We start from the raw sequence: 19774 nt of genomic DNA, 5'->3' as shown, positions 1-19774 counted from the left end.
CCTTGTTATCCTGAGACCCTTTGCTTTTGGTAGTACTTTTTTAAATTCTCTTGGAAGCTGCATTGATTAGAATTTGAACCAATTGTGTGAATATTTGCTGGTCTTCTCTGTGTAATTGTGTTGAGTGATTGTTCTGTGCTGTGCTGGAGTTGGGGTTTTATTGCGTCCTTTTAGGACGAGTGTCCTTGTTGATTTTTTTTCTGAAATTTATGTGTGTTATTTTGGGGTTAAAGAATCGTTGCCTGGTTCCTGCTAAGGTATAGACAGGTCTTGTATCTGAGAAGGGAACATAAAGATGTTATTGATGTCTCTGGTATGACTGAAGCTGGGGGAGATGTGTTCTGACGCCCGCCCGAACCTGACGCCGTGATCTTATCCTGGATTCTGGTGGGCGGTGCGAGCACTCGCTACGTGGGAGGGTGTGCACCGTTTCACCATGTTTTCATAGCCTTTTTCTCCTCTCCCTTTTATCCATTGGTACATACGGAGGCACCAAGTTTAATGATTACACTGATCCATCTGTATTGTCGTCCTTCTGTCCTCTCCTGTATTTCTGTATTGCTGAGACATTTCTGCTGTGCTGCACCAATCCTGAGCTTTTGTTGGATATTTGTTAAAATGGAAAAACTTCAATAATAATATAAATTAAAAAACCTGCAAATGGCTAAAACATTGGCTCTTGTTCCTCCCAGACTGATTCACTCTCTGTGTCTTCCCCATCATGGAAGTCTCACTGCTGGAAAGACAGATCTCCCGGAACAGTAAACCTCCCTCTGAAGGAACATTCCATTAGACTTTGGATTCTGGACACATGGAAAACAATAACTTGTATTTTATTGTGGTCATTCCCGGAACCCTCTTCCTTTTTCCTCATTCCCCGTTTATTGTACGAGTGCAAAAGTGGATGGATGTTGGGAAACCCCTCTCACCCCGTGTGTGTAAAAATAAACCAACCTCTTTATTTCATCTTACCTTGCGTTTGCTGTGCAAGGTATTCACAGAGAATTGAAACATTCTCCATGGGAAAAATGGGCGAGGCCCCAGCACCGATCCTCGGACCGGAGAGGGACTCGCAGCCGCGCCACGTAAAACGCACGGCCTCCACAAAATAAACAGCCAGAGAATGGCCGGGTCCGTGGCCGCACATGCGCATGGCGACGACCTGCAGCAGTCGCACTGTACAACATGTCGGCCGCGTGCGGACCTAACCTGACGGGGCCCCTCTGGACCTCCCCTTGCCACCCTGGGCCACCAGTCCCCCCAGCTCTCACCGAAGCCCCCACTGGCCAGCAGCAAGGCTCCCCCCCCCCACCCCCGCGCCGACTGTGGAGCCGCTGGACACAGTCCGCAGCCGCCACACAGGTTGCCACACGGCTGGGCCCACACGTCAACTGCGCGGTCGGGAATTTGGCCAATCGGGAGCGGAGCATCGGGGGAGGGCCTTCAGTTAATGTCCTGAGGCCGTCCAATGGCATGCGGCGTACTCCTCGATGACGCCGTTTTGGAGGGGGCGGAGCGTCCAAAAACAGGCGCCACCCCCGATTCGGCCTGAGAAAGGAATTCTCTGCCTGATCGCTGATTACAAAATCGCCATCGGCAAGCGGAGAATCCCGCCCCCTGTCCCTTTAATCAGTGAGAGGTCCTGGGCCAAATTTTCCAATTCCGAGGCTAAGTGCGGAGGATCTGTGGCGTTTTACATGGAAAAAATCGGCGCAGCCCCCTCCCCGATGCTGCGACCGGTGAGGGGTTGGCAGCCACACCACGAAACGCTCTCTGCCCCCACAAAATAAATGGCCAGGTCTGTGGCCCCCCTGGCCACACCCTCGCCAGAACAGAGATCCTGTCCCTTTAATCAGAGAGAGACCCTGTCCCTGGAACAGAACAGAGACCCTGTCCCTTTAATCAGAGAGACCCTGTCCCTGGGACAGAACAGAGATCCTGTCCCTTTAATCAGAAAGTGACCCTGTCCCTTTAATCAGAAAGTGACCCTGTTCCTGGAACAGAACAGCGGCGATGGGACAGTTGATAAGGGTGAGAGGGGCGGTGTATGAGTATGGGGAGAATGTGAGCAGGATGCTACTGCACCAGTTGAGGAAACAGGAGGCTGCGAGGGAGATCGGGAAAGTGAAGGACACGGGAGGGAATATGGTCTTGGACCCGGCGGGGGTGAATGGGGTGTTTAGGCACTTTTATAGCAAGCTGTATGAGTCGGAACCCCCAGCCGGGGCAGAGGCGATGAGGCGGTTTATAGAGGGGTTGGCGTTCCCAAAGGTGGATGAGGAACTGGTGGAGGCCCTGGGGACCCAATTGTGCTGGTAAAAGCGGTGGAGGGGCTGGAGGCAATGCAATTGGGCAAGGGTCCAGACGGGTACCCAGTGGAATTTTCTAAGAAATTCTCGGGGGGGTATTGGAGCCGCTGCTGGTAAGTGATTTTAACGAGGCAAGGGAGCTGGGAGTGCACCCCCGACATTGTCGCAGGCTTCGTTCTCCCTCATTTTGAAGTGGGAAAAGTACCCGGAACAATGTGGGTCATAGAGACCGATCTCCCTGCTAAATGTTGGCTCAGATCTTGGCCTCGAGAATAGAGGATTGTGTACCAGGGGTGATCGGGGAGGATGAGACGGGGTTTGTGAAGGGAAGGCATTTGGCGGTCAACATCAGGAGGCTACTCAATGTGATCATGATACCTCCAAAGGGACGAGAGGTCGAGGTGGTGGTCGCATTGGATGCAGAGAAGGCCTTTGATCGAGTGCAGTGGGACTATTTGTGGGAGGTCCTGGGGCGGTTTGGATTTGGGCAGGTTTTGTGGACTGGGTCTCGTTGTTATACCAGGCACTGGTGGCATTTATACGGACGAACCGGGTGAGTTCAGATTATTTCAGGCTGCAGTGGGGGACGAGGCAAGGGTGCCCTCTCCCCGCTGCTGTTTGCCCTGGCAAAAGAACCATTGGCGATGGACTGAGAGCATCAGGGGATTGTGGGATTGTGGATATTATGAAAGAGACCATTCTTTTAGCCAGACAAATAAATGTGTCAAACTGAGGGAGCAAAGGGTGTCAATGTGTTAGAGAGAGAGATCTGAGCCAACCTTTCCAGAGTCTACACCCTCCCTGGATTCACTTCCTTTCCCTTCAGATGCTGCAAATCACCAATTGAAGGTGAGAATGAGAAAAGAAATGGAAAGGGGGAAAAAAGAAAGTGTTTTACTCAGATGTTGGAGACATGAGGAAGTTTGAATCTGTGTGAAGCTCAATCGTCATTCACACAAACCTCGCGTTGATTGGCTAGAGGACAAGAGTCCTTCCGGTCCTGACTCTTCCCATTGGTCAATACCTCAGCAGGAAGGTCAGGGAGTGGGTTTTCCGTTGCACATGCGCAGCCTCTCCTCTCTCTTGGACATGCGCAGCCCCGTGCGGGGGGAGGGGAAATCACCCAGAGGCTTCTCGCTCTGGCCGGAGCTGTCAGCCGGTTGCCTGGAGACCTTGTCTCGAGGAGGGGGAACAATGAGTGGGGCGGAGCTGCTGCGCACTGGAACCCTGGGACGTCATCGCGGATTCCGATGCGTGCACCGGAAGGTTGTTGAACAATGGTAAGAGTTGGTGAACCGGAAGGACTCTCTTACACCATCCAATCAGCTCCCCCGTTGTCTGAATGCGGAAGCTGGACAATGAGGAAACCTGGGGCTTCACACAGACTGAAAATCCCTCCTGTCTCCAACATCTGTGAGTAAAACACTTTCTTTTCTCCCCCTTTCCATTTCTTTTCTCATTCTGACCTTCAATTGGTCACTTGCAGCAAATGAAGGGAAAGGAAGTGAAATCCAGGGCGGGTGCAGACTCTGGAAAGGCCCAGGCCTCTGTCGTAAAGACATTGACATCCTTTGCTCCTTCAGCTTGACACATTTATTTGTTCACATTCAAAGGGCTGTTTTTTCCAGGAGATGGCTGACATTTAAGAAGACAGTAAATTAATGTTGGATAGAGACACGTCTCGTGTTGTTATATGGTACAGATTAGATATAGTGTTTATGGTTCTGTAGTACATTAAAGTAAATTTATTATTATTTCTAGCCTTGTAATATTGTACTGTAGCTATGTTATATCTTTCCAGTCATCTCTTCACTCAGAGGGCTATTAGTCTCTGGATTTCTCTTCCACAGGGACCAGTGGGGTGTGGGGGTCATTGAATAAATTCACGGATGAGGTGGACAGATTTTTAATAAATTGTTATTTTTTAAATCATTTCTAAACAATGAGTGCAACAGAGTAACAGAAAAAATGGTGGGAAATGAGCACAGAGCGGAACAAGAGATATTGCCAATATAAATACAAGCAACACATTGCAGAATTAATTTGGAACAGGATATTTGAGGGACCAGAGCCTTGAGATGAAATGCCAGATCAACTGAACAACTAGTTAACAGGTTAAAATAGTGAGTGGGGAAAGGGTAAGATTATCTAAAAACAGAGGATAACAATTCAATTTGTAAAATATGACAAACAGACTAACAGCATATACAAATGAAAATGAATAACACAACATAGATGACATAGAACTCCAAGAATGCAGAAGGCCATTCACCCCTTAAGTCTGCAGTCAGCCTCACAAAGAACAGTTCATTGAAGCCCACTCCGCATCCTATTCTTTTAACCCGGTGCATTGATCATGGTCAAGCCACCTAACCTGAACACCTTGGACACTAAGGCGCAATTTAGTGTGACCAATCCACTTTAGCACAGTGGAACCACCCTTCGGCAATGGCACTACTCAGTTCTGCTATGATTAACGCTCCGATAATAAAAGAAAGACAACGGATAATAAGCACACGGCACATCTACCATGACTGAGATAAGATAATACGAGTCCCTGGAACACTCGAGGAGAAGAAGAAGGCATTTAATCGGTGCTCACAGAATAACAACTCCATTCAACAGGATAAAAGATAACAATTTCAGGCAACAACACCAGCACCATGATAGGGAAAGAGTTCGGATTAGAGCCTGAGTTAGTCTGAACTGCAAATCATCACTCCAATCCTTGCCCTTCAAGGGTTTAGCACATAGAACATACAGTGCAGAAGGAGGCCATTCAGCCCATTGAGTCTGCACCGATCCACTTAAGCCCTCACTTCCATCCTATCCCTGTAACCCAATAACCCCTCCTAACCTTTTTGGTCACTAAGGGCAATTTATCATGGCCAATCCACCTCACCTGCACGTCTTTGGACTGTGGGAGGAAACCGAAGCACCCAGAGGAAACCCACGCAGACACTGGGAGAACGTATAGACTCCACACAGGCAGTGACCCAGCGGGGAATCAAACCTGGGATCCTGGCGCTGTGAAGCCACAGTGCTATCCACTTATGCTACCATGCTGCTCATCCGATTTAGCAAAGACCAAGGCAGTAGTCGGATTATTGAAAGACGTGACGGAATTGTCGGATACAATTTTCAGGGTCACAGGATAAAGCAACATAATTCACTGTAAGGTGAGGTGGGAGCCAGGTCTCACCTCACCTTATCTGTCTCCAGGACCTTCTGGTGATCTTTCAAGTTGTGGAAGTGAATGATTACAGGCCTGGGATGAAAACTATCCCTCGGCCTCAAAGACAGGATCCGATGCCCTTTCTAATTTGAAACGCCCAGGCTTCACATCCAGCTTGAGAAAACGTGGCAGCCGGTCCTCGAAGAACCTAACCGGAGCCTTACCCTCCATACCTTCTGGCAGGCCGACGACTCGGATGTTCTTTCTCTGACCCTCGGTTCTCCAAGTCCGCCAGAAGTCCACCACAGCACTCAGCCGGTTTTCCAAGGATTAAATTCTTGCCTCTGCCGAGGAAGCATCTTGCTCAACGTTCAGGATTCTCTCCTCCGAAACATTGGGCCTCTTCATGGTGTTTTACACCTCGACCTCATGAGCTCACAGATATTGAGTCAGCACACTCAGCCTCTGGTCAATAACACGGAGAATGTCACTGACATCGAGCGGCCAATGATCCCACAGAATAGACGAGCAGGCTCGATGGGCCGGGTGGCCAACTGCAGCTCGTATTTGTTGTCATCTCTGTGCCTCGGACAGGAAGCAGCGACCATGGATCTGTCAATCGGCCTGAATCAGCACCTTCAGGCGAATTGGGAGGGTGAATATTAGATACAGCAAAGTAAGAATGGAGGGAGAGTGTGTGGGATGGAGATTTACAGCTTTTGGGGAATGAGAGAGGAAAGAAAGTTCTCTAGCAACTAGAATTGTCTGTTCTGAATTTCTAACCGGTACTGACAGTGATGTCTTTTGTAAATTGTTTTTACAGGATATTAGAAGAGGAGGAATTACAGACAGAAATCTCAAACTTCACGTCTCAATCTGACTGAGTGTCTCAATTCCTTGGAACTGAGTATCATCGGCCTTTGAATCTAGCAGGAGAAATGTTTGTCTTTTCTGTCGGCATCAAAACATTTTAAACATCAGTGTAACTGGAAAAGCACCGAGACACACACACCCGAGTGAGAGTGAGAGCACTGACTGTGGAAAGAGCTTGAACCAGTTACAAAGCCTGAAAAAACTTCACACCATTCACAGTGGGGAGAGACTGTACACATGCCCTGTGTGTGGACGAGGCTTCAGCTGATCGACAAACCTGGAGAAACATGAGGACACCCGCACCCTGGAGAAACCGTGGAAATGTGGGGACTGTGGGAAGGGACTCAGGGCCCCATCTCACCTGGAAATTCATCGACGCATTCACACTGGGGAGAGGCCATTCACTTGCTCTGTGTGTGGGAAGGGATTCACTCAATTATCCGACCTGCGGACACACCAGCGAGTTCACACTGGGGAGAGGCCGTTCACCTGCTCTCAGTGTGAGAAGGGATTCACTACTTCATCGAGCCTGCGGATACATCAGCGAGTTCACACTGGGGAGAGACCATTCAGCTGCTCTCTGTGTGAGAAGGGATTCGCTCAGTTATCCAGCCTGCAGACACACCAGTGAGTTCACACTGGGGAGAAGCCGTTCATCTGCTCTCAGTGTGAGAAGGGATTCACTACTTCATCGAGCCTGTGGATACATCAGCGAGTTCACACAGGGGAGAGGCCGTTCACCTGCTCTCAGTGTGAGAAAGGATTCGCTACTTCATCGAGCCTGCGGATACATCAGCGAGTTCACACTGGGGAGAGGCCGTTCACCTGCTCTCTGTGTGAGAAGGGATTCGCTCAGTTATCCAGCCTGCGGATACACCAGCGAGTTCACACTGGGGAGAAGGTGTTAACCTGTTCTTAGTGAGAGAAGAAATTCAGATATCCAACACCCTGCGGGAACACGAGTGAGTTCACACCTGGAAGAAGCCATTCACCTGCTCCGAGCAGGGGAGACATTCAATGATCCATCCCAACTACGGAGACACTAGCGAGTTAATTCTGGGGAGAGACCATTCATCTGCTCTCAATGTGGGGAGGGGTTTGTGATTCATCACACCTGTTGTGACTCCAACAGGTTCAGAATAAATTACAGATGTTGGCTCCGTTGTTATTGTTTCTGCTCTCACTGACATCCAGGACTGTATTTTGTTCATTCTGACATCTGGTGAATGGTGATGATTGGAGGGTTTCTTTCTGCTGGACTGGCCGGTCTAACACCTTTGCCTCTGGTAGGCTGACCATTTTTGAGGCTAATTGCGATTACCTGGTTCCAAGTTTGACGAGGAGCACAGAATGAAAAGGTGTTTGCATGTTGAAAGATATTTAGTTCCCAAAGCAGCCATGTTGCCATTAAGATGGGCTATGGTGGTCACAGGGTTCTTTTGCCTAATTTATCTGGGTGTTTCTCGCAGAAGGAAACTGTCATGGTATGAGGGGCAAGTTGGCTGTGGTAGATTGGGAAATTACAATAAACATATCACTGAAAGTGGCAATGTAGGTGGATCAGGTAGCTAAGAAGGCAGACGGCATGCTTGTCTTCATTGGTCGGGGCATTGAGTGTAAAAATTGGCAAGTCAGCTGCAGCTGTACAGAACCTTAGTTAGGCCACATGTGGAATATTGCGTACAATTCTGGTCAGCACATTACCAAAAGGATGTGGAGGCTTTGGAGAGAGTACAGAGGAGGTTTACCAGGATGTTGCCTGGCCTGGAGGGTATTAGCTATGAGGAGAGGTTCGATAAATTCGGATTGTTTTCTCTCAAGCGACAGAGGTTGAGGGATGACCTGATAAAAGTTCACAAAATTATGACTGGCATGGACAGAGTGGATAGTCAGAAGCTTTTTCCCAGGTTGGAAAAGTTAATTACCAGGTGACATAGGTTTAAGGTGCGAGGGGCAAAGTTTAGAGGAGATGTGCGAGGGAAGCTTTTTACACAGAGGGTGGTGAGTGCCTGGAACTCGCTGCCGGAGGAAGTGGTGGAAGCAGGTATGATAGTGACGTTTAAGAGGCATCTTGACGAATACATGAATAGGATGGGAATAGACGGATACAGACCCTGGAAGCACAAAACGTTTTAGTTTAGTCAGACATCATGATCCGAGCAGGCTTAGTGGGCCGAAGGGCCTGTTCCTGTGCTGTACTGTCCTTTGTTCTTTGTATGACGATAGACAATAGACAGGCAACCACTCCCATTTTATTTACATAAAATATAGATTCCTTTAAGAAGCAAAAATTAAACAGCAAAATGAAGCTATCGTGGCTAACAAGAAAAGTTAAAGATTCTATTAGATCAATGGAGGAGACTCAAAGTGGCCCAAATAATAGTGAGCCTGAGGATTGGGAACTTGTTTTCGAATTCAGCAAAGGAGGACCAAGAAACTGATAAAGAGAAAATAGAATATAAGAGCAAACTGGGGATAAACATAAAAACTGACTGGAAAAGCTCCTATAGGAATGTGAAAAGGAAAAGATTAGCAAAGACCAATGTGGGTCCATTCCAGGCAGAGACAGGAGAGTTTATAATGGGGAATAAGGAAATGGCAGAGAAACTAAACAATGTGTGTTGTCTTCATGGAGGAAGATACAGAAATTGTCCTAAAAACACCAGAGAACCAGTGAGCACGAGGAACTGAAAGATATTAGTATTAGTGAAAAAGTAATACTGGAGAAATTTGTTGTAAGTTAATAAATCCCCAAAAGCTGATGCTCTACATCCCAGAGTGTTGAAAGAGGCGGCTGGAGAGATAGTGGATACATTGGTGATCATCTTTCAAAATTCTATAGATTCTGGAATGGTTCATGCAGATTGGAAGGTGGTAAATGTCACCTCACTATTAAAGGAGGGAGAGAGAAAACGGGGAACCACAGACCCATTAGCCTGACATCAGTAGGAGGGAAAATGCTACAATCTACTACAAAGAATGTGATAACACACAAATTAGGAACAGGAGTAGGTCACTTGGCCCCTCGAGCCTGCTCCACCATTCAATAAGTTCCCGGCTGATCTGATTGACACCTCAACTCCAAAGAGGCCCCTTAGAAAATAAATCTTGGGAGAGCGTAATAATATTCTTTATTATAATCATCTTTATTATTGTCACAAGTAGACTTACATTAACACTGCAATGAAGTTACTGTGAAAATCCCCTAGTCGCCACACTCCGGCACCTGTTCGGGTACACAGAGGGAGAATTCAGAATGTCCAATTCACCTAACAAGCATGTCTTTTGGGACTTGTGGGAGGAAACCGGAGCACCCGGAGGAAACCCACGCAATTTGGGGGGAACGTGCAAACTCCTCACAGACAGTGACCCAAGCCGGGAATTGAACCCAGGTCCCTGGAGCTGTGAAGCAACAGTGCTAACCACCATGTGCCTCCATGCCACTATGTCAGTTATGGGGGACAAGGAAATGGCAGAGGAGTTAAACAGATATTTTGCATCAGTCTTTACGGTGGAAGATACTTCGAATATCCCATTAATACTAAAGAATATGGAGGAAGCAATTAAATACCATCACTGGAGAAGTTGTATTGGACAAACTAATGGGGATAAGATAAGTCCCCTGGATGGCTGCATCCGAGGATCCTAAAATAAATGGCTACAGAGATAGTGGATGCATTGATTGTAATTTTCAAAAAATCCTTGGATTCTGGAGAAGTACCAGAGGATTGGAAAACTGCCAATGTGACAACCCCCCGATTCAGAATGGGAGGGAGAAAAAAAACAAGACACTAGGACGATCAGCCAAACATTTTTTATTGAAAAAAATGTTGGAATCAATTATTAGGAAGTAATAGCAGCACATTGAGAAAATCATAATCTAATCAAGCAGAGTCAGCATGGCTTTGTGAAAGGGAAACCGTGTCTGACTAATTTATCAGAGTGTTTCAAGGAAGTCTCAACCAGAGTGGATAGAGGGGGACCAGTAGATGTGTTGTATTTAACCTTCCAGAAGGCCTTTGACAAGGTACCTCACAAAACGTTAAGTCATGAGATAAGAACCCATGTTGTTGGCCTGGATAGAGAATTGGCTAATGAGCAGAAAACAGCGAGTGGGGATAAGGGGTTCTTTTTCAGGTTGGTGACCTGTAACCAGTGGGGTTCTACAGGGATCAGTGCTGGGACCGTAACTGTGTACAATTTATATTAATGACTTGGAGGAAGGAAGTGAACGTACTGTGCCCACATTTGGAGCCAACACAAAAATAGGTGGAAAGGCAAGTTGCGAGGGGGATACAAACAGTTTGCAAAGAGATATTGAGAGGTTAAGCAAGTGGACAAAATGTTGCCACATGGAGCATAACGTGGAAAAATGTGAAGTTCATTTCAGAAGGGAGAACAAAAGAACGGTATTTAAATGGTGAAAAACTGCAGAAAGCTGCAACACAAAGGGACTTGGGGAACTTGTGCACGAAACACAGAAAGCTCACAGACAGGTGCAGCAGGTAATCAGGAAGGCTAATGGAATGTTGGCCCTGATTCCAAGGGGGTTGGAGTATAAGAGTCGGGAAGTCTTGCTGCAGCTGTACAAGGTGCTGGTGAGACCACATCTGGAGAACTGAGAGCAGTTTTGGTCCCCTTATTTAAGGAAATATATTATTTTATTGGAGGATGTTTGGAGAAGTTTCACTAGGATGATCCCAGGTATGGAGGGATGCTGAGTGGATGATTCCCCTCTTGGGAGAGTCACGGACCAGAAGAAATCGCTCAGAACAAAGAAGAGCCAATTTAAGACTGAAATGAGGAAGAATTTCTTCTGAGAGTCTTTGGAACTGAGAGTTGTGAGGGCAGAGTCCTTGTGTGTATTTAAGGCTGAGATTGATTCTTTTTGTAAAAAAAAAAATTCTTTACTGCTAATATAAATTTAGAGTGGCCAATTATTTTTTTCCAAATAAGGGGCGATTTAGCATGGCCAATCCACCTACCCTGCACATCTTTGGGTTGTGGGGGCAAAACCCATGCAAACACGGGGAGAATGGGCAAACTCCACACGGACAGTGACCCAGAGCCAGGATCGAACTTGGGATCTCGGTGCCGTGAGGCAGCAGTGCTACCCACTGTGCCATTGTGTTGCCCAGCTGAGATAGATTCTTGATCAGTCAGGGAACCGAGGATTACGGGGAAAGGGCAGGAAAGTGAACGTGAGGAATGTTGGTTTCAGATATGATTCTATTGAAAGGTGGAGCAGGCTGGAAGGGCCGAATGGCCTACTCCTATTCCTTATGGTCTTAGTGTGGTCTTATTCCCACCTACCCCTGATAAACTTTCACCCCCTTGCTTTTCAAGAATCTATCCAGCTCTGCCTTAAAAATATTCAAAGACTCTGCTTCCACTGCCCTTTGAGGAAGAGAGTTCCAAAGCCTCCCAACCCTCTGAGAGAAAAATGAGCCTGTCGGGACAGATGTGTTTGTGGAATTCTGGCCGTACACTCTTGAGGTTGGCCTGGTTAAAGTCCCCGACCATGATGAACAAGGCCTCTGGGTATTCGGTTTCATTGTTGTTCATCAAGCGCCTTCTTCACTTCCGCCTGGGGTGGGATGTAGACCGCCGTGATGATGGCAGAAGTGAACTCCGTGGAAGGTAGTATGGACGGCACTTCATAGTCAGGTATTCAAGGTCCGGGGAGCAGTAGTTCGCCAGGATCGTCACGTCCGAGCACCAGGAGGAGTTGACGAGGGGGCAAATCCCTCCACCCACTCCAGGTTCAGTCCTGGATGTGATTAACAGCGGGAATAACAGCAGAATCCAACCTGTCATCACTTGTGAACCCTTTTGTGTCTCAGCATGTTGGACGACTGAGTGAATCCCTTCCCACAGTGAGAGCAGGTGAATGGCTTCTTTCCAGTGTGGACTTGATGATGTGTCAACAGGGCAGATGAATCACGGAATCTCTTCCCACAATCAGAGCAGCTGAATCGACTCACTCCGGTGTGAACCCGCTGGTGTCTCCGCAGTGTGGATGATGTTTGAAACCTCTTTGTGCAGTGAGAACAGCTGAACGGTCTCTCCTCAGTGTGAATGCGCTGGTGTTCCATCAGTACCTGAGAGCTTTTAAACCCATTCCCACAGTCAGAGCATTTAAAGGGTCTCTCGTTGGTGTGAGTGACATTGTGTTTCAGCAAGTGGGATGACCGAGTGAATCTTTTCCCACAGTCGGAGCAAGCGAATGGCCTCTCCCCGGTGTGAACCCGCTGGTGTTTCATCAGGTCGGATGACGTTCTAAACCTCTTTGTGCAGTGAGAGCAGCTATACGGCTTCCCCTCAGTGTGAATGCGCTGGTGGATCATCAATACCTGAGAGCTTTTGAAACTACATCCACAGTCAGAGCATTTAAAGGGTCTCTCATTGGTGTGAGTGACATTGTGGCTAAGCAGGTTGGGTAACTGACTGAATCCCTTCCACACACAGTGCAGGTAAATGGCCTTTCGCCAGTGTGAATTTTCTGGTGTGTCTGCAGGTGGGCTATCCGAGTGAATCCTTTCCCACATTCACAGCAGAGGAATGGCCTCGCTCCAGTGTGACTGCGTTGATGCCTTTCCAGTTCATAAGGGGCTGTGAATCCCTTTCCACAGTCCCCACATCTCCATGGTTTCGCCATGGTCTAGGTGATCTTCTGTCTCTCCACGTTTGACGATCAGTTGATGCCTTGTCCACACACAGAACATGTGAAATGAAATGGAAATCACTTATTGTCACAAGTAGGTTTCAAATGAAGTTACTGTGAAAATCCCCTAGTCGCCACATTCCGGCGCCTGTTCGGGGAGGCTGGTACGGGAATTGAACCGTGCTGCTGGCCTGCCTTGGTCTGCTTTAAAAGCCAGCGATTTAGCCCAGTGTACTAAACAGCCCCTTCATGTGTACACCTGCTGTGAATAGTATAGTATTTTTTCAGGCTGTGTAACAGGTTAAAGTTCTTTCCACAGTCAGTGGACTGGAAGTGATGTTTAAAATCTCTTGAAGCATTCAAAATAAGCTAAAATTTTTTGTTCCAGATTCAACGGCCGATGATATTCATTTCCTGAGAATTAAGTGACTGTCAATTCTTAACTTGATGTTTAGTTTGAGATACCGGCTTCAAACTCCTTCCGATCTAACATCCTGCAAAAGATGTTTACAAACGTCATCACTGTCAGTGCAGAATAGAAATTCAGAACAGACAATTCTATCAAACATTCTTTCCTCTCTCTTTCCCCCAAATGCTCTCAATCTCCATCCCACACATTCTCCCTCCATTCTCACTCTGCTGTATCTAATATTCACCCTCCCAAATCTCCTGACGCTGCATATTCAGGCTGATTGACAGATCCATGCTCACTGTTTGCTGTCCTGGACACAGAGGCTGCCAGACAGATAGATGTCTATGTTACTGGACGATAAGTGTGTGTAATATACAGTCTGGATTCACTTCCTTCCCCTCCCAATTCTCCTGAAGGTGCTGATTGATGCTGATCAACAAATCTAAACTCACTACAACCTGCACAAGAGTAGAGGCTCTCCATCTAAGTATATTTACTGATTAGAGGTGGGGAGATTCTGTGGAAGAATTTTATTCAGTCATGGAGTGGTCATGACCGGGAACTCGCTGCCCACATGGGTAGTGGAAGTCAAGATGATCAAGAATTGAAAATGGAATTGAAGAAGAAAATAGACTTTCAGGGGAACAGGGATATCGAGGGGGAATGGGACTGACTGGATTGCTGTACAGAGAGTCAGCATTGACTTGAGTTCCCAAATGGATTCTGTCAGTGCTGCAATGACTGTATGTCTGGAAATATATAATGTAGCTACAGTACTATATTACAAAACTAGAAATAATAATACATTAATTTTATTACAGAACCATCAGTAATACATCAAATACATTCCATATAAGAACAGTAGACATATGTTAATGTCTTTAAGGGGGAGAGAGACCTGGGCCAAGCTTCGCAGAGTCTGCGCCCTCCCTGGATTCACTTCCTTTCCCTTCAGTTGCTGCAAGTCACCAATTGAAGGTCAGAATGAGAAAAGAAATGGAAAGTGGGAGAAAATAAAGTGTTTTACTCACAGATGTTGGAGACAGGAGGACGTTTCAGTCTGTGAAGCTCATTCAGGGTTGGAGGAACAACAGCTTTGCTCGGCACAAACCTCCATGTCCAGCTTCCGCATTGAGACAATGGGGGAGCTCTGATTGGCGGAGGAGCAGAGTTCTTCCGGTTCTCCTAACTTCCCATTGGTCAACACCTCAGCAGTAAGGTCAGCAGAGGTGTACTCCCCTGCACATGCGCAGCTGCCTCTCTCCTTGGACATGCGCAGCCCTGAGCCGAGGGGAGAGAGAGAGATCACGAAGCGGCTTCTCGCTTTGGCCGGAGCCGGTTGCCTGGAGGAGGTGCAGGGAGCGGGGAAACGGGTGGGGGTGAGCAGATGATCAGGGCACGAGAGCCCGGAGACGTCACCGCGGAGCAGGGTGATTGCTATTGGATGATTCAGGCAGGGCTCCATAATGACGTCACAATGCGGAAGTTGCCTAATTAGCTCCAGATTGAAACTTTCTCCTCTTTGCAACATAGAATTTCCAGTGCAGGAGGCCATTCGGCCCATCAAGTCTGCACCGGCCCTTGGAAGCAGCACTCCACTTAAGCCCCACACCTCCATCCTATCCCCGTCACCCAGTAATCCCACCTAACCATTTTTGGACATTAAGGGCAATTTAGAATGGACAGTCCACTTAACCTGCACATCTTTGGACTGTGGGAGGAAACGGGAGCGCCCGGAGGAATCCCATGCAACACTGGGAGAACGTGCAGATTCCACAGAGACTGACCAAGCCGGGAATCGAACCACGGACCCTGGCGCTGGTAAACAACAGTGCTAACCACTGTGCTATTGTGCCACCCCTTCTGGGAGGAAATCAATGTTTCCTCCTTTCCATTGCTTTTCACATTCTGGGGAGTCATTGGTGACTTGCAGCAACTAAAGGAAAATAAATCCTGTCTGTATATTACACACATTTTTAGTCCAGTAATATAGACATACGTCTGTCTGGCAGCCTACATGAAGATTTTGAGGCCTCTGTGTTCTGGACCAGAAGCAGTGAGCACGGATCTGTCAATCAGCCTGAATCAGCACCTTCAGGAGAATTGGGAGGGTGAACGAACATTTGATATAGCAGAGTGAGAATGGAGGGAGAGTGTGTGGGATGCAGATTTAGAGCTTTTGGGGAAAGAGAGAGTAACAATTGTTGAATACAAACTTGAATTGTCTTCTTAATTTCTATCCTGTGCTGACAGTGATGTCTTTCTGTAATCTTTTACAGGATATCAGAAGGTGAGGATTCACAGACAGAAATCTCAAACCCAAATTCACATCAAAATCTGACTGCATTACTCAGGCACTCGGGTGCAGAATATTCTTGTTTTTTAAACCTGGAAGGATAAGTGTTTGTCCGTTCTGTCTGCTTCAGAAGGCTTGAACCATCAGTGTGACTGGAAAAGCACCGAGACACACTCAAACACCTGAGTGAGAGTGTTCCACTGACTGTGGAAAGAGCTGTAACCAGTTACACAGCCTGAAAAAACATTGCACCATTCACAGTGGGCAGAGACCGTACACGTGTAAGACTTCAACTGATTGGTCTGGAGACACAAGGGCACCTGCACCATGGAGAAAGGGTGGACTTGTGAGGACTGTGGGAAGGGATTTAGGTACTCGTCTCAGTTGAAAACCCACCAACGCAGTCATGCTGGGACTAGGCCGTTCAGCTGCCTGAAGTGCAGAAAGGGATTCAGTGATTCGTCCAGCCTGCGGCGACACCAGCGAGTTCACACCGGGGAGAAACCATTCACCTGCACTGAATGTGGGAAAGGATTCACTCAGTTACATAGTCTGCAGACACACCAGCGATTTCACACAGGGGAGAGGCCATTCCCCTGCTCTCAGTGTGGGAAGGAATTCAGTCAGCTAGCCCACCTGCTGTCACATAGGCGAATTCACACAGGTGAGAAGCCATTCAGATGCTCTGTGTGTGGGAAGAGTTTCATTCAGTCATCCAACCTGCAGGCACACCAGCGGGTTCACACCGGGGAAAGGCCATTCATCTGCTCTGTGTGTGGGAATGGATTCACTCACTTAGCTACCCTCCAGACACACCAGCGAATTCACACCGGAGAGAAGCCATTCACGTGCTCTGTCTGTGGGAGGGGATTCGCACACTTACCCGCCCTGCATAGACACTGCCGAATTCACACGGGAGAGAGGCCTTTCATCTGCTCTGTGTGTGGGAAGGGATTCATTCAATCATCCAGCCTGGTCAGACACAATGTCTCTCACACCAATGAGAGACCTTTTAAATGCTCTGACTGTGGGATGGATTTCAAAAGCTCTAAGGTACTAATGATCCACCAGCACATTCACACTGAGGAGAGACCGTTCAGCTGCTCTCACTGCACAAAGAGGTTTAGAAGGTCATCCACATTGCGGAGACACCAGCAGGTTCACACCGGGGATAGGCCATTCACCTGCAGCGACTGTGGGAAGGGATTTGGTTATTCATCGACCCTGCTGAGACACAAAGTCACTCACACCAATGAGAGACCCTTTAAATGCTCTGACTGTGGGAGTGCCTTCAAAGGTTCTGAGGATCTGTTGTCCCATCAGCGCATTCACACTGAGGAGAAACCATTCAGCTGCTCTCACTGCACAAAGAGGTTTAAAATGTCATCCACATTGCGGACACACCAGCGGGTTCACACTGGGGAGAGACCATTCACCTGTACCGTCTGTGGGAAGGGTTTTGGTGACTTATCGACCCTGCTGAGCCACAATGTCACTCACACCCATGAGAGACCCTTTAAATGCTCTGACTGTGGGATGGATTTCAAAAGCTCTAAGGTACTGATGATCCACCAGCGCATTCACACTGAGGAGAGACCGTTCGGCTGCTCTCACTGCACAAAGAGGTTTAAAACGTCATCCACACTGAGGAGACACCAGAGAGTTCATACCGGGGAGAGCCATTCACCTGTTTCGTGTGTGGGAAGGGATTCACTTGGTCATTCCATCTGCTGAGGCACCAGCAAGTTCACAAGTGATGACAGGGGTTGTGATGTCTGCTGATATTGCTGCTGTTAATCACATCCAGAACTGAACTCTGTTCATTCTGAGAGTGGGTAAAGTGGGAGGGTCGGAGGGTTTCTTTCTGCTGGACTGGCCGGACCCACATTTTTGTGCCCAGTGGGCTGATGCTCTTTGACACTGGGAGTGTTTGGAAACAAAAAGACCTTTATTGTTTGGGTGAACATTAGTATAGTTTTAGGTAGGCTTAATTTAATCTTTCTATGCCTGGAAGGCAGCTGCAGTTAGATTTTAAAGGTTGTCTTTGTGGGGGGTTAGCTTCAATCCCAGCTGAGATATTATTGTGTTTAGAGAGCTTTCTCATCTGTCACGTGAGGGGGATATTAGGAAACTCGGTTCAGAAATGAGACCCAATGTAGCAGGCAATTTAGGGGTTGAACAGACGGAGGGGAAAAAAACCTGCCTGCACAGTCAGAGGGATACACCCACACCTGGCCGAGCTACATTGTTGCAGTCAGACTTTTTTAAAAATTAAATACTTTTATTCTCCTTTTCACATTTTTCCCCGAATTTACACCCACCAACAAGAAACAATAATCAACAACAAATATGTCAAACCCCATAACAATAACAACGATCCATCCTCCCACCAACCCCCAAACATCACCCCGCATGTTTACATAAACAAATGACAAAAAGGAATCAGGGTTTACCCATAGTCATCTTTAATATATACATCCCCCCCCCCCCAACTAATGTTCGATGTTATCCAGTTCTTGAAAGTGCATAATAAATAGTGCCCATGACTTGTAGAACCCCTCCGAGCTTCCCCTCAATTCGAACTTAACCTTCTCAAGGGTCAAGTATTCCAACAGGTCCCCCCGCCACGCCAGGGCACTGGGTGGGGAGGCTGCTCTCCATCCCAGCAGGATCCGCCTTCGGGCGATCAACGAGGCGAAGGCTATGATATCTGCCTCCGCACCCGTTTCCAACCCTGGCTGGCACCCCGAATATGGCCTCCCGGGGACCTGGGTCCAGTTTCACACGTATCACCTTGGAAGTTACCCTAAACACCTCCTTCCAGTACTCCTCTAGCTTTGGACAGGACCAAAACATATGAACGTGATTAGCGGGGCCCCCCCGCAACGTTCACACACATCTACTACTCCTTCAAAAAATCATCTCATCTTCGCCCTCGTGAGGTGTACTCTTTTTCCACCTTCAGCTGTATCAGCCCCAACCTCGCACATAAGGTGGAGGCATTCACTCTCCGGAGCACCTCACACCAGACCCCCTCCTCTATAACTTCTCCCAGCTCTTCCTCCCACTTTGCTTTGATTGTTGCAGTCAGACTTAAACCCGTTTGTGGGATGCCCCAGATCCATTGTTCTTTGGGACATTCCAGTCTGACCAGCAATTAGCGCATTGCAGAGTCTGATGGCCTCTTTGTCCATCAATGGGAGGTTTGTTGCATACCAACAGCACAACTCTGTTCTTTTGTATAAATGGGAGTGGGCCATCAAATCAGCCAAAATAACAGTTATAAGCTGAAGTGTGGAAACACCAGAAAACCTGTGTTTGAGGGGTTGGGTGGAGTTAGAGAGAGAGAGAAGGAATGGTGTTTTAAACAGCTACAGCCGGAGGTTTAGGAAATAGACTGAGAAAGCTTTTTCACAGTAACTTCATTGGAGTGTTGATGTAAGCCTACTTGTGACACTAATAAAGATGATTATTATTATGAAAGTTGCCACCGAGGCAGTCTTTGGTAAAGGGTCATGAACGAATGTCCATAACAGAATAAAAATTGTTTTGTTAAATGCAAGTATCGCCTTTGCCTGTTTGTGCAAGTGGAACGAGAGCTGCATGTTCATGTAAAGTTATGTTTAATGGGAACTAGTGCATTAAGTTTATGATTAAGAACATTAATATTAGGATTGAAGTTTAAAAGTTTAAATAGAATTTTTTTTGTTTTTGTTTTAATAAGGTTTGTTTACAAAATAACCAAGCCCTATTTATTTTATTATCACTCCTGGAATAAATCGATCTTTCTGCACTACTTAAAAAGGTTCTGGTCCAATATTTTAGCCACTGGTGAGAACTGACCAGGCGTCCATAACAAATTGGGGCTCGTGGCTGGGATATTCTTATGCATAATTCCTTGTTTGGCTTGGGGTTACCGAACTTAAAGACCGTGGGTGCGTGTGGGTCGATTGCCTCCTTTCCCGGTTTGAAATATTGAATAGGGAGTGACTGGAGATGGTCTTTGCAGTTGCTATAAGGTCTCCTGGGGGTGGAGAAAATCACT

At 47.3% G+C, this 19774-nt stretch overlaps 1 protein-coding gene and 1 long non-coding RNA gene across 5 annotated transcripts; one reads left to right on the top strand and one right to left on the bottom strand.

The window, feature by feature from the left end:
• Positions 1-3337: 3337 nt before the first annotated feature.
• Positions 3338-19291, top strand: LOC140420625 (uncharacterized). 4 transcript variants are annotated; one of them, XR_011946482.1, is made up of 2 exons: positions 3338-3722; positions 6308-7520. XR_011946482.1 is itself a non-coding variant. In XM_072504620.1 (2 exons), exon 2 carries the CDS (start codon positions 16057-16059, stop codon positions 17461-17463), a length of 1407 nt encoding a protein of 468 aa, XP_072360721.1. In that variant the 5' UTR covers positions 3338-3722; positions 15713-16056; the 3' UTR covers positions 17464-19291. The 4 variants fall into 4 exon arrangements, 3 of the variants coding, with proteins under 3 accessions (XP_072360721.1, XP_072360723.1, XP_072360722.1); XM_072504620.1 differs by lacking the exon at positions 6308-7520 and adding an exon at positions 15713-19291; XM_072504622.1 differs by lacking the exons at positions 3338-3722; positions 6308-7520 and adding exons at positions 14714-14785; positions 15713-19291.
• Positions 9485-14695, bottom strand: LOC140420627 (uncharacterized). Its single transcript, XR_011946483.1, has 2 exons — positions 14465-14695; positions 9485-13515 (listed from the first exon to the last, which is right to left on the bottom strand). It is a non-coding gene; the product is annotated as an uncharacterized lncRNA (long non-coding RNA).
• Positions 19292-19774: the final 483 nt, after the last annotated feature.

The sequence above is a fragment of the Scyliorhinus torazame genome, chromosome 5 (assembly GCF_047496885.1).
Source record: "Scyliorhinus torazame isolate Kashiwa2021f chromosome 5, sScyTor2.1, whole genome shotgun sequence".
Lineage (NCBI taxonomy): Eukaryota > Metazoa > Chordata > Chondrichthyes > Carcharhiniformes > Scyliorhinidae > Scyliorhinus > Scyliorhinus torazame.
This window is presented reverse-complemented; position numbering and strand designations above follow the sequence as displayed.

Bases quoted from the DNA above. Each gene is read 5' to 3' on its own strand.
- LOC140420625 (XM_072504620.1), top strand. From the start codon at position 16,057: ATGGAGAAAGGGTGGACTTGTGAGGACTGTGGGAAGGGATTTAGGTAC.